This window comes from Schistocerca nitens, chromosome 5, assembly GCF_023898315.1.
Source record: "Schistocerca nitens isolate TAMUIC-IGC-003100 chromosome 5, iqSchNite1.1, whole genome shotgun sequence".
Lineage (NCBI taxonomy): Eukaryota > Metazoa > Arthropoda > Insecta > Orthoptera > Acrididae > Schistocerca > Schistocerca nitens.
This window is the reverse complement of record NC_064618.1, coordinates 291,054,742-291,070,456: the sequence shown is the minus strand read 5'-3', so window position 1 is coordinate 291,070,456 and position 15,715 is coordinate 291,054,742. Positions and strand designations below refer to the sequence as shown.

General features: G+C 35.8%; 1 protein-coding gene across 5 annotated transcripts in view; it reads right to left on the bottom strand.

Moving 5' to 3' along the window:
• The window catches only part of LOC126259817 (uncharacterized), a 97,119-nt gene extending 85,169 nt beyond the window's left edge, over nucleotides 1-11,950 (bottom strand). For all 5 annotated transcript variants that reach the window (XM_049956855.1, XM_049956856.1, XM_049956857.1 and 2 more), the window contains exon 1: nucleotides 11,587-11,950. In XM_049956855.1, the coding sequence (XP_049812812.1) occupies nucleotides 11,587-11,730 (144 nt within the window). In that variant the 5' untranslated portion in view covers nucleotides 11,731-11,950. The remainder of the gene's footprint in view (nucleotides 1-11,586) is intronic.
• Nucleotides 11,951-15,715: the final 3,765 nt, after the last annotated feature.

Genomic DNA, 15,715 nt, shown 5'->3' with positions numbered 1-15,715 from the left:
GCAGTAGATGGCAGCACAATGCACCTAACATGAAAGGCATATGTTTTTGGGGGTGTTCTGATACTTTTGATCACATAGTGCATGCATGCGAAAATTCATGCATGCATTCACATTCATCCCCTTTCCAAATGCTTAAATAAAACTATAATATAGCCATGACATAAAACATTAAATGAAACAGGAATTAGCTGAAAAATGTGCTAAGAGTTATTCTCTGGTACATGCGATTGGCCGAATGTTATTAAAAACAGGGAGAGAGCAAGCTAATGTGAGAAAATCCATATATTTAACAGCTAAATTATATATATATATATATATATATATATATATATATATATATATATATATATATATATATATATATATATATATATATATATATTAAAAGTGCTTAAATAAGAACTTGACTCCCAGACCAGCTGAAAAAGAGAGGAGGAAATAAAATCTAAATTCACAGGTGGAGAGGATATGTGACGTTATTGCAGTGATTACCTAATCTAGTCAAATTTGCAAAAACTTGGCAGTATAAGCCAAGGTATCAGTATGATGTTGCACCCTCTCTGGCCTGAATGCATGCACCTATTCATTTGGGAAGTGTGTCAAAGCTGTTTTATGTTCTGAGGCAAGCTGACCCACTACTGTTGTAAATGTTCCTTGATATCATTGATACTGGCACTGGGACTGGTTCCACCCATGTCCTATTGGGGAAAACTCTAGAGATCTTGCTGGCCATGGGAGTACCTCTCCACTCCGACTGTGCGTAGACAAATGTGCCGCACACGCGTCTGTGTGTGCGTGCTTGCGCTGCTCTGTTAAAAAGGGCACCACAATACTTTTGAACGAGCGATAACATATGTGTACCCTTGTGCCATCATAGTTCCTTCAGTCACTACCAGCCATGACCTAAAGTCATGGACAGACACATCCCCACACCACGAAGCCAGGGGTAACAACAATGCCTCCCAAAAACTTTCAAAGAATTTGACGTCTCCTCGGGTAGCCATAATGTTCATTCATGATGACCATCTGGGGTAGTGTATAACCACAATTAATCACTGAGCACCGTGACACATCATTCATCAGCAGTCTATGCTTCCTGGTCACAGCATCACTCCAAATGCAGCCATTTATGTTGTTGTGCTAGCAGCAGCCAATGCATGGGCAATAATTCCCTAGTCTGGCTGCTGCAAGTCTCCTGCCAATGTTATGAGTTGACACAGAATGATGCAGGACATCTTTTACTCATTTTCAGATGGCAGGTGGGTGGTAACGATATGATTGGTGCACAATATAACAGTCCTCCCTTTTGGTGGTCAGATGTGGTAAACTGGAACCTTGAAAAGGAGTATGCCTGCCCTCATGTTCCCATGCAGTTCAACATCACACCACTGTCACATCTGAATGCCCCACAAGTTTGGATATTGCACAATTCAACCAGTCGGCCATATGGAGACCCACTAATAGACCCCTTTTAAACTATGTCAAGTGTTGACAATGCTGTTGCACATAAGTATTCAGCATCTTCGTGTCTTTCAGTGATCCCCCAACTTCTGAAGCTATCTGTGAACCTTATATAACCTTCTCTTTTAGGCCCAGTAAGAACATTAATGTAATCTGGTGGCTGTTCTACCTGTCACAGATAACTGCAACTGTGTATGAAGTTACACTGACAACTCTCCAGAATAACGATGTTAAAGTACTCATCAGGGAGCATGGGGTAATACATTACTTTCATTGCATTTTTCAGTTGCAGCAGTTCTCCTAAGCAATTGGTTAATTTAAGAATTGTGTGGCTATTGGGGCATACAGTTCTGTCCTCATTTTAAAATCTGGATTAAATTTGCCTCTTTCTGTAACTCAGGAATGTGTACTGTCAGTCAAGTCATATTAAAAAGGCAAAAAAAAATAAATAAATAAATAAATAATAATAATTTAAGAATTTACAATATGATACCATAACACATGTGCACTGTATATCATGCCTCAGATAATTCTAATTCCATATCACAGAACACAACAAGGAGGAAATTCAAGTGTAAACAAGAAACTAAATTTTGTTGGGTATACAGCAGGAATGTCAGACAGAATAGAAAGCTATATTTTAAACATAAGTACAGGATATATAATGGAAATAATTCAAGGCTTTTGATAAGTGCATTAACACTGTTATGAGTAGATGAAATACCTCTACAAGAGATTTACAGAAGCTCATAACTGACAGCAGCTTCTAATTCAAGATAATGGGAATTTTTATGTTCAAGTGGGATAAAAACTAAATAGTTATTCTTCAGAGGGAAACTTGGGTGATAGGCCTATCAAAATTGACAGATACTGCAAAACTTGATAAGATCAAGATGTTTGTCCTTAACACATTCTTACAGAAGAAAACTAGAGAATGGATTTGATAAAGACCAAACATAACTGAAAATCAAATTGCATACATTTGATTAAATAATAATGAAACAATAGAATGTTACAGTCCTGAATCACTTCCAAACTGCAAAAAAAATCTTATTCATATGATGCAGAGTAAGAACAGATACAAAGCTAAAAAGAAACATACTTATCAAGGAGGCTTTTAGAAATTTAGGTTATGATTATTTCCTTCCTTACAGCCAAGACTGGTATGCAATCAATGGAAAATTTACACTATCATTGAATAAACATTTCTGAATTCAGGAAAGGGCAATACACGAATCAATTTTGTTTTCAGACTTTCTACGCAAATATCTTGGCATTTGAAAACTTGAATGACAAGAGGCTGTTTGTGGAGGATGCTGTTGTACATGTGAAAGTCACAACACCAGAAAATTGTGATGAAATAAATGAATCTATAGGCCTATAATAAATAACTATATATATAATATATAATTTTTTGGAGTGGCTGTGAATGACAGACCATCCAATCAATTTACCATGCACATTACAATCTAGCTGGCTGGCATATGAAATGTGGCACTTTCATACAAGAACAATTCTAATTCTTAATACTTTATTCACACATGTACAGCAAAGAAAATCTTGTCAACACGGACTACAACTTTGAGAAGTTTTACTTTACCTTAAATTATCTCTACAAAGAACTGACACAATTATCCTGTTACTAATGACTATTAGTAAGTAAGAAAAAGGTTAAGCATGATGTTGTCAAAGAATGCAATGCCTCTGGCAGCTGGCGCAAAAATGTTTTGACAGCACAATGTAAATAAGCACTTGTAGCCTCACACAACGCTGCACTGCATCAAAGAGCAGTGATCTTTGTCGCAGGGCAAGAGGACCATTGTGCAAGAAGCACGCCGGAAAGTGGAGATGTCAATCTGATCTTTCAGTACATCCTGGAGGCCTGTCTGTGCAAGATGGCGAAGGTGCCAGTGCTGCAGTAGGTCAGCATTGTAGTACATCAGTAGGTAGCTCTTCCTCAAAAACATATGCAGGCTTCACCCGATCACGAGAGATGGTAGAGGACTTGTTAAAAAGTATGTTGATAGTGCGAACTACCCATCGTATGACCTTTTGTATGCCCATGTTTTGGTGATTGTACTGCAGCTGGCAATGATCACAGAGAAGGCGGGTCTGGGGGCGAAGCCAACGTGGTGCCGTACCCCATTTGTCAAGAAAGTTTTAGGAAATTGGAAGGAAAGGGAATGTAGCAGTTGATTGAAGCAAACTCCTGGTGGTAGAAGAGAGGAAGGGTGGCCTGCATACCATAAATCCAAGGAGGCGTCGAAAAAATGGGCATGGGTCAGATGATCATGAATGGAAGACATGACTAGCGCAACGAATCAGAAGGATAGCTCACCAACTGGACAGCGGAGGTTCAGCTGTCTCAGTGTAAAGGCTCTCCATGGAGCTGGTGTAAAAAGCTCCAGATGCTAAAAACAAGCCACGGTGGTGGACAGAGTCTAGTCGCCGAAGAATAGACGACTGTGTAGAGAAGTAAACTATGCTTCCATAGCCCAATTTTGAGCGCACTAAGGTGATATATGTGGAGGAGGACCACTCTGTCCACTCCCTAGGAGGTACCACTCATAACACGAAGGGTGTGGAGGAATCGCAGACAGCGAGCCGAAGGACATGAAAAGTGGGAAGACCAGCATAATTTTCTGTCAAACATAAGTTCCAAGAATTTGGTGACATCTGTGAACGGAAGGTCGACAGGGCTTAGATGTAGGGAAGGTGGATAAAACTCCTTACAACGCAATGGTTTTAATGGGAGAAAATTAGAAGCCAGTTTCGATGGTCAGATACCCCTTTTCATCCATGAATTTGTGACAAAGCGCACATTTAAGGTGCAGGTGAACACTAATATCTCCCCCTACTTTCTTCCAAGAAAACAGGGTGCCGCAGGTCTCTGTGCTAAGTGTTGTACTGTTTGCCATCCCCATAAATCCAATTATGGATTGTTTCCTTCCCAATGTCTCGGCTCCCTCTTTGTCAACGATTTTACAATCTACTACAGCACTCAACGGACCAGCCTTCTTGAATGATGTCTTCAAGGATGTCACGATTGCTTCCACTCATGGAGAGAGAAACAAGGTCAACTGCGGAACGATACTTCCGGAAACCATATTGGGCAGGTGTTAAAAGGTTTCGGGACTCTGCCACCAGCCTAAACGTCAGTTTACCATACACTCCAAAACCTTACATATACTACTCGTGAGAGAGATGGAGCAATAGCTAGAGAGGAGATGTTTGTCCTTTCCAGGTTTTGGAACAGAAATGACAATAGCTTCCCGACATTTTCTGGGAAAGGTACTGTCTATCCAAATTAGATTATAAAGGCGAAGGAGGTAATGCAGACTATGATATGATAAATGCAGCAACATTTGGACGTGGAAGTGGGGAGGGGGGGGGGGAGGCTCAGGGACAGGGAGGGATGTGGAAAGGGATAGTATGCAGCCCAGAAAGGAAAGAGAGCTGCACTAGCTCAGGGTCCTGTGCTCACCACGCACATATCCTCAAAAGAGTTGTGGACCCCCTGGGGGGGGGGGGGGGGGGGGGGATAGGCTAGTTCTCTGTTGGATTTCACATTGTTTGTTTTGTTTTAGGGTGCAAAAACAACTAGGATCATACACGTCCATGTCAAAACTGTTAAACACAAAGTCAAACAGAGGAGCTAAAAACAACTATACATCAACACTAATCGACAGAAAATAAAACAGCAAAAATCGGGGATGTGGAGAAAGATGTATAAAATACACCACAGAGAAATAGAGTTCAAGAACTAAAAATCAAATGGTCTTCACCATATTGCTACGACAGATAAAAAGTGAAACATGGTCAACAGCCCACATGTCGTTCGTTAAGACGGCTGATACCCCAGATGGCAGAGCTCCTCGCAGACAGTACTTCACTATTTAACTGCACCATCTGCAAAAAAGCCTGATTTACTATCAATATTGTCTGCAAGGTCATTCATACACACTTCCTTCCCTATCCTGACCTAATCCTACCCTACCTTTTATATGCACATATTATTTCTGCAAGTTGTCTGAAATATTGAATAGCACTGCCCTGAATAGTATAATGACAGATAAATAAATGCATAACATTTATTTTTCAGAGAGTTAATAATAATGAAAACTTCTTTTGGAGATGATGTATCAAGTTAAATATAATCAAACTTGTTTTTGGCAGATTTTCTTACGAACTGTAGGCTATCAGGTATGGAAGTGTTCAAACCAGAAATATCTGCTACTGACAGAAAAAGTTATTAAAAATTTCTGCAATTTTTGTGCTACCTTTCATCAGATCATTATCCATCTTTAGTAAAATTTCTTGTGTTTTATTGATTCATTTTTGCTGTCTCATTTTCCTACCACTATAGTTGCACTGCACCCAAAACCTACCTTTCTTAATGTATCTTACTTCAAACCATGGGAAAAAAAAATTACAGCAACCTGTGGCAACCTATAGATGTAAATTCTTATACTAAACCACAGCACTGGAGTCATGTAGAGTATCAAGCTCTAGGAAAAATTACGTTTTTTTTTTAAATGACTATAGACTAGTTTTGTTTGAAATAGTGAATATTGCAGCTTTGTAAACTGACAGTAAAATAACCCCTATCATACTTCATGCTCTTGTTTCTACTGTTTCAGTCCAAAATATTTTGCACTGTTTAACTGCAGTCACTGAAGATAAGCACACCTGTTAACAGGTGTTGGAATCAATAAACTCTTACAAACAGCTGAGTGAAACAAGTTGTAGGGCCATGAAATGAAACAATCACATACGATCAGTTGGGGGCAAAGCAGTCTTCTGTTTAGGCCTACTAGTAGAATACTAGGGAAATGCACATTCTACAAAGTACAACACTTACAAATCACTCATGCAACCTATCCTAGAATATTGCTGAAGTTTGTGGGACCTGCACCACATAAGGCTGAAGTGGGATATTTAACACATACAGAGAAGGCCACCACAAATGCTGACAAGTTTGTTTGAGCTGTGGCAGAGTGTCTCAGATGCTGAAAGAATTAAACTGGCACACTTGTAGGCAGAGATTAGCTACACAGAAAAAGATAGCTCACAAAATTTCAGGAACTGGCTTTGAATGCCGATTAGGAATATACTACAGCCCCCTACGTACACTCTCGCAGGGAATGTGAAGACAAGTTTAGATTAATTTCAGCACACAGAGAGGCATAAAATCATTCTTCGCACACTCCATACATGAACGGAATGAGAGAAAGCCAAGACAACTGGTACAATGTGACAGACCCTCCACCATGTTCTTAACGATTTGCAGAGTATCGATTTAGGCCTAGGTTTAGAACTAAGCACACTACTGGAACTTCTATTATCCGAATAATTTAATCCAACTCACATGGCTTAGTAATGCAGCACTCTAATGACAAAACACACGAGTTAACTCTTACAAAATCTATAAACACTGGTCTTTGATTAAAACATGACTGCAAAATTCGTGCATTGGGGAGCAACTGAGTCAGGAATAAGAGTATAGGCCTATAACAAACTTCCCATGAGTATAAAAAAAAAAAAAAAAATTAATAACATGCATGTATTCAAAAGGAAACTAAAAACATTCCTCACAGAGCAAACTTATTATAAAATGAAAGAATTCCTACACTAGTAAGGCATCCTTTTGAGTAAAGTAGCCTAAGAAGAAATAAGATCTTTATATCACGAAGACATAATTGTGTACTTCTAACATAATTATAGTGATAAAATGTAAATTTATTTATACCATAGTTGGGTCATTCCATATCAAATCACCCAATTTTCATGAAATTTGGCTCAAATGGTTCTAATACCATCCTGACAGCACCTGCAAAATTTTTTTGCTGTATCTCTTATAGTTTTTTTTATACATTGTTTTGCATTTTCCGAACCTTCAGAAATGGTAAATTTAATTTCTATTCAGAACTTTAAAATTGCTTATCTTAAAAACTCTTTTAGATAACATCATTAATTTTTGCAGCAAGTTTATTTATTACACATATTTGAAGATAAAAATGATACTATTAAAATATATTAATATTTTCTATGAAAAAAAATATATATGTTTTTTTTCTTTTTTTTTTTTTAACGGATGTTTTGTTTTATAAGAATTGCAATATCTAGAGTCTCAGACCTGATAGAATGCTCAAATTTGTTTTAATTTACTCTTAAACATATAGGCTACTTTATAAAACAAAAATAATGATGGCTTTTTAACATGTTTATTAATTATAGTAGATTACATTAGAATTATGTACAAAGATAGTGTACTTACAACACTTATGTATAACCCAACTGATTTGAAACATTGAATTTTTTGAGTAATTTTGTCTTTTTAATAAACATTAATGCTGATTCAACTTGTTTCTCCACTTCATCCAAGAGCTTTCAGTTCTTTTGATACAGTCTTTATTGAAGTAATACATTCTTTCCAGTGCCTCTTGATTGAGGTGCGTGTACTACACAGACTATGTGCTCCAAAGGCACTGAAGGACGTAGAAATAGAATTTCTGCATCTTCTTCGTCATTGAATATTGTTTTTACCAGTCAAAAGTATCAGTTACCATCATAATTTACAGCCACATAACTATTTATGGATGGTTCAACACGAACCCAATCAGAAGATGAATGGAAAGAAAAGACTAAGGAGGGTTTTACACTATCTGCAGTCCTTCTAATTTCAAGGTTGTTTGTTGGAAGTGGTTTGAAGTTATGAAAACTTTTTGTTCCAGGAATGGTTCGGGTTGCTGAAAAACGGTTTTCTAGTTTTAACCATAGCAAATCAGCTTCTTTTTTGTCAATAAAGTGAAAATGAACACACATCGATTGCTGTCATTATTTGATCTTTGTCTGAAAGCTGTAGACTAGCTTTCCTTAAAATTCTGTTAATAGTTCCTCCTAGGCCATCACAAATTGACTTCCCATGACTTGTTGCAAAGAAAGAGTGTTGGGCCTTCAAATTAAAGTCTCTCAAGTGTTCAGTCAAATTTTTAAAACTGTTTCTATTTTTGTACTGCCCAGCACAACCATCTGTAAAGTAGTGAACTGAGTCAATGTCAGCATGATGTGATGACAGCCACTTTGTAATTTCTTTTTGTACAAAGTTAACAAAACCGGTATCACGTTCTTGGTCATCACTAATAAAACATTGGTTGAAAACAAAAACATTGGTTGAAAACAAAAACATTGTTTTCCTCATTTCTTAGAAAAACTCCAACTGGGTGTAGAGTACAACCACCTCTATTCCAGTGGTAACTTTGGATCTCATTTTGTATAACAAAGGAATAATTTTCACTGAAACCCATCACAATAATTGCTGTTTTGGGTGGTGGGTCTTCTTTCAATCTTTTAAAGGCTGCTGATTGGGATTTTGCTATAAACGAGTGCAGGGTGAGCTTTTCCAATGACCTAACCAATAAAGAAATGTAGTCTTCAACACTGATAGTCTGTTTGATCATTTCTGCCCTGTCTGTGTTAACCCACTGACTGATTACAATTTCTTCTTCTAAATCATAATCTTCACTTAGTTTTTCAGATAAGTACTCAGTTAGTGCAGTATTTGCAGTACAGCTGTCGCAATGACGTAGCATGCAGTTTTGGTTTTCCATGTTGCACAGAAGCATCTTAATTAGGTATTTATAAGATTCTTCAATTTTCACAGCATCCAGTAATAGTTTAACATTCTGGTGGATACTGCATACACATACAGTGTGTGTGCCTGCAGCACCAGCAAGGATACACCATTTAGGTCTCAAGAAACAAAATTTTGAAAATCCTACTTCTACCTCGGGATTCTCCCATTAGAAAGAATAATAGAGTTCTCTCAAGTTACACAAAATGAGTCTTTTTTGCATGTACACATTTTTTTGAACACTTACTTTGTCATTTGTTCCAGGTAGCACTCTGGAACTTTCATCCTTTTCATAAAAATCTGTTACAAGTCTTACTGTATTTTCAGAAAGAGTTTTATCTTTTTTTGGACCAGGAGTTTCCAAAATACCCTTTTCAGATTTTAGCTTTCTAGCTTGTCGCACCATGTACTCACTCACATTAAATTCTTTCATCACTTTATTTTGACTCCAAGAATCTGGAGCCAAGGTCAGAATCTGGATTTTTCTAGACCTCCCAACAGATGAAATCTTCTCTTTCATAAGAGAAATCATTACATCAAAATCCTTTGCTTTCTCAACCACACTTGTTTCTTCTTCGTCATCATCAGAACTTGGTGCATCATATTTTAATGCTTTTGAAACCGCCTTTTTTGCAGTCTCTTCAATACTGCTAATCTTCCTTTTAAAATAAGACCCTTTACTTTTTTCTGACAAGCCATGAAGCTCTATCGGTGTTAAATCTAAATTATCAAGAGCAATGTTTGTTTGTACGAGGGATTCATTTCTGGATTCCAGTGATTCTAATTCAACCATGACGTATCATCTGTTTCACTTTCATTGACTTCAACTCTTTATTTTTCCTCACAAAAGTTACGGCATGTTGAGCAAAACTTTTGTCCAGGTTTTATGCTAATATTTTTTGTCAGTAATTGTTTAGAAAGATCCAAGCCTACACTTCTCAATGATTTTTTGATGGGCTTTTTGTGTTTTTTTTAGTGGGTCTACACATGTTGTTTGATACTTTTCAAAAACGTTTAAAAAGTAGTAGCTGTGGTATGAACATATATTCTTAAATTCACACAGTTTAATTCCAGATCGTAAGTGGATCAAATCTTTTTCTTCCTCGCTCAATTCAGATACCGGCTGTAACCTTTTTGAAGGTGTGTAGGTTGTTTGGAAACAGTCAGATTTTTTAAATAGCCCTACGCTACAGGTTTGAATATCTGACTTACTGATTTCACTTTTGGTCGGATTACTGTTCTGGTTACTTTTATAGGATATTGGAAAAGAATTTCTGTAAACTAAGTAACAGTACTTACTGATAGTTCGAATAAACTTAATAAAATACTATCCAAGCACTATTTAACACTAATAATTTTTTACTTCAAAACACAGGAGTAACAAAACAAAATCCAAGCGTACATAGTTACTCGAAGAAGACAAAATCTTATTTTCGGTGTCTAAGTCACTTGGTGCTTTTTATTTTTAAAATATAATTAATATTATTTTAGAAATTAGATAACTATTAAACAGGTAAAAAAGCCAACATAATTTTTCTTTTATCTTATAGCCTATACAATTAAGAGTATTTTAAAACAAATTTGAGCTTTCTATCAGGTCAGACTCTAGATGTTGCAGTTTTTGTAAAACTAAACATCCGTTAGCTAAAAAAAAACTTGTAAATTTTTATTCATTTGGAAGGTTTTAATATATCTTTATGGTAATTCTTTTAACATTTAAATATAATACACAAACTTATTCCAAAATTTCATACTGATATCTTGAGTATTCTTTAATATACAAATTTTTTTAGTTGTGAGGACACGCTTAAGTTACGATTTCCGAATGCTGAAACAACGCCAAATCTAAAAACTTTAAAAATTTATATAAAAAAACTATAAGAGATAGAGCAAAACAAATTTACAAGTGCTTTCAGGATGATAAAAGAAGTAATTGTACCAAGTTTCATCAAAATCTGACATGGTTGGTGTCAAGGCCTGGGTGACTTGACATGGAATGACCCAGTTTGAAACTATTACTACCACTTATTCTATTCTATTGAGTATTCACTTGGACCTATCTATGTAATGAAGACAAAAAATTTGTATTTCAATTTAAATCATAGTGACAAAATGTAAGTTTTATTATTTGTGGCACAGGGATAAAAATGTATACTTCCATTCATTCTGTTATTTTAAGTAGGCCTATTCAATTTAACTCATACCAGTAAAGTGCAGGTTGTAATATTGCCCTCAATTAATCGTTCACAGAAAATAGGTATTTGTATGATGTATAAAATGCTCACATATTTTTTTTTAATATTTCACTTGACTTGTCCTATATTACTAGCACACTCTTTGTACAGTATGTAAACAGGACCAAATAAAATATATAATCAAATCGTAGAACAGCGACTTTACAGCAACGAAAAGGAGGCTGGACGTTGCCATCGCTCACTGGAAATGAACACAGACGGGTATAGGTCTAATTAGGTTCAAAAATTACTACCAACCTGAGAGTACTTGTTGACGTTGAGTTTCTTAAGTCTGTGCTTCACGCCCATGTCCTTCAGTGTTCGCAAAATTGTATGCTGCAGCTCCTCCGTGCATTGCAGTGCAGAAATATGCATGATGAACACAGTCAAATTCCATACCATAAACGAGGGAAGGTGAAAACCAATACTACTCAGTAAGGTGTATATTAAAGGCGCGTGGCTGTATTACTTTTGAAACACTGCCGGGTGTAACACCGTGCTAACAAACACTGAAACACAATCCACACTAAGACCATTAGTAAACTAAAACACACATCACAGCCGCGGTCTATTACAACTAACAAAAACTTTAGTTTTTCTATCTTTGGCCTTACTGACACATCTTTCCGTTACACTTTTCAAATCGACCACGCAAAAGATTCTAGTCTTTCCGAAATGTCATAACAGAATAGCCAACATATGAATTGTACAACAGATTTTGAAGCGTTTGACCAGCCATGCAAAACCAGAGACGATTTAAGTATATCAATATTAATGTTATTATTACAGAACACTGCTATCACGTTTAGTTTGTTAATTTGTTTCAAGCCGACATTTCCGCTTAGTGGCTAGTAGATTTCTGAGGGAATTAAATTGCAAAAGACCCCAATTGAAAATAATCCTCAGACATATCAGCCGTAGCGAACTATTGTTCTCCCAGTATTCCACGGCGTCTTCCTGCGCTTAATTTTTTGACATATTTGGAACCTAACCAAATTTTCGATGTTCTCACTCTACAATCTTGATCTACAGCACAAATTCTCGCACTTTCCCATGCAATACATTTCCATGTAAAAGAATGTACTATTCGACAGAACACGATTTATTTGTGATGTTGGGCACCCGTAATTTTAAACTCCTAGTCATTAAAAATATAAAAATACAGTTTTACGTCTTCTTCATGACGTCACTGATAAAGACTTCTGAACCTGAACACTGACATAGAAGTTCTTTTGTGTTAAAACGAAAAATATTCATGTCCTCATCCTTCTACAGTAAAATATGCAAATATAAATGTTTTATTCCACCGTTGAGCATATTTACATTAACGGTGGAATAATTAGTATTTTGTTATTTTATTGTAGAAGGATGGGGATAGAACACACTAAATAAGGACATGAATATTTTTCATTTTAATACAAAATAACTTCTATTTCAGTGTTCTGAACGAATACTACAGGAGTTCGAAGACTGGATCTAAACTTCTAATAGTTGTATTTTATTTTTTATTGATTGCATGTTTTGATGGAGGATTGTTAAGTCTTTGAAATGCCCCATGTTACTCTTTCCAATGGTTTGTTTTTCATTGAGACATCTGGCATATGTGATATTTGAGGTGTTAAAATCTGTCTTGTGAGTGATTGTTTCAGTATTTTTAAAGTGCTGGAGATACTCTTTAGGCAGGGGAACCTGTTGTCTGGATTTATCCTAAAAGAGACCTACTTTTCCTATGTATGACAACAGGTATTTGACCATGATTAGATTAGATTAATACTAGTTCCATGGATCATGAATACGATATTTCGTAATGATGTGGAACGAGTCGAATTTTCCAATACATGACATAATTAGGTTAATTTAACAACATACTTAAGTTAATATAACAACTTTATTTTTTTGTGTTTTTTGTTTTTATTTATTTTTTATTTTTATTTTTTTAATATTTTTTCTTTTTTTTCTTAATTTAATTCAAAAATTCCTCTATGGAGTAGAAGGAGTTGTCATTCAGAAATTCTTTTAATTTCTTCTTAAATACTTGTTGCTTATCTGTCAGACTTTTGATACTATTTGGTAAGTGACCAAAGACTTTCGTGCCAGTATAATTCACCCCTTTCTGTGCCAAAGTTAGATTTAATCTTGAATAGTGAAGATCATCCTTTCTCCTAGTATTGTAGTTATGCACACTGCTATTACTTTTGAATTGGGTTTGGTTGTTAATAACAAATTTCATAAGAGAGTATATATACTGAGAAGCTACTGTGAATATCCCTAGATCCTTAAATAAATGTCTGCAGGATGATCTTGGGTGGACTCCAGCTATTATTCTGATTACACGCTTTTGTGCAATAAATACTTTATTCCTCAGTGATGAATTACCCCAAAATATGATGCCATATGAAAGCAATGAGTGAAAATAGGCGTAGTAAGCTAATTTACTAAGATGTTTATCACCAAAATTTGCAATGACCCTTATTGCATAAGTAGCTGAACTCAAACGTTTCAGCAGATCATCAATGTGTTTCTTCCAATTTAATCTCTCATCAATGGACACACCTAAAAATTTGGAATATTCTACCTTAGCTATATGCTTCTGATTAAGGTCTATATTTATTAATGGCGTCATACCATTCACTGTACGGAACTGTATGTACTGTGTCTTATCAAAATTCAGTGAGAGTCCGTTTACAAGGAACCACTTAGTAATTTTCTGAAAGACAGTATTGACAATTTCATCAGTTAATTCTTGTTTGTCAGGTGTGATTACTATACTTGTATCATCAGCAAAGAGAACTAACTTTGCCTCTTCATGAATATAGAATGGCAAGTCATTAATATATAATAAGAACAACAAAGGACCCAAGACTGACCCTTGTGGAACCCCATTCTTGATAGTTCCCCAGTTTGAGGAATGTGCTGATCTTTGCATGTTACGAGAACTACTTATTTCAACTTTCTGCACTCTTCCAGTTAGGTACGAATTAAACCATTTGTGCACTGTCCCACTCATGCCACAATACTTGAGCTTGTCTAGCAGAATTTCATGATTTACACAATCAAAAGCCTTTGAGAGATCACAAAAAATCCCAATGGGTGGTGTTCGGTTATTCAGATCATTCAAAATTTTACTGGTGAAAGCATATATGGCATTTTCTGTTGAAAAACCTTTCTGAAAACCAAACTGACATTTTGTTAGTACTTCATTTTTACAGATATGTGAAGCTACTCTTGAATACATTACTTTCTCAAAAATTTTGGATAAAGCTGTTAGAAGGGAGACTGGACGGTAATTGTTGACATCAGATCTATCCCCCTTTTTATGCAAAGGTATAACAATAGCATATTTCAGTCTATCAGGGAAAATGCCCTGTTCCAGAGAGCTATTACACAGGTGGCTGAGAATCTTACTTATCTGTTGAGAACAAGCTTTTAGTATTTTGCTGGAAATGCCATCAATTCCATGTGAGTTTTTGCTTTTAAGCAAGTTTATTATTTTCCTAATTTCAAAGGGAGAAGTGGGTGAGATTTCAATTGTATCAAATTGCATAGGTATGGCCTCTTCCATTAACAGCCTAGCATCTTCTAATGAACACCTGGATCCTACTATATCCACAACATTTAGAAAATGATTATTAAAAATATTTTCAACTTCTGACTTTTTGTTCGTAAAGTTTTCATTCAATTTGATGGTAATACTGTCTTCCTCTGCTCTTGGTTGACCTGTTTCTCTTTTAATAATATTCCAAATTGTTTTAATTTTATTATCAGAGTTGCTGATTTCAGACATGATACACATACTCCTGGATTTTTTAATAACTTTTCTTAATATAACACAGTAGTTTTTATAATTTTTTTATAGTTTCTGGGTCACTACTCTTTCTTGCTGTCAGATACATTTCCCTTTTGCGGTTACAAGATATTTTTATACCCTTAGTAAGCCATGGTTTCTTACAAGGTTTCTTACGAGTATATTTAACTATTTTCTTGGGGAAGCAGTTTTCAAATGCATTTACAAAAATGTCATGAAATAAATTATATTTTAAATTGGCATCAGGTTCACGGTACACCTCATCCCAGTCTAACTGCTGTAGGCTTTCCCTGAAATTTGCAATTGTTAAATCGTTGACTGAACGTACCACTTTGGAGGACTGTTTAGTATTGCTGAATGGAGCTATGTCATATATTGTAACTAGCTGTGCACCATGATCAGAAAGACCATTCTCAACAGGCTGAGCATTTATCTGGTTAAACTTATCTTGGTCTATAAAGAAGTTATCTATCAGTGAGCTGCTATCCTTTACCACCCGAGTAGGAAAATCAATAACGGGTGTCAAATTGAAAGAACCGAGTAATACTTCAAGGTCATTTTTCCTATTACCCTCTTTCAGAG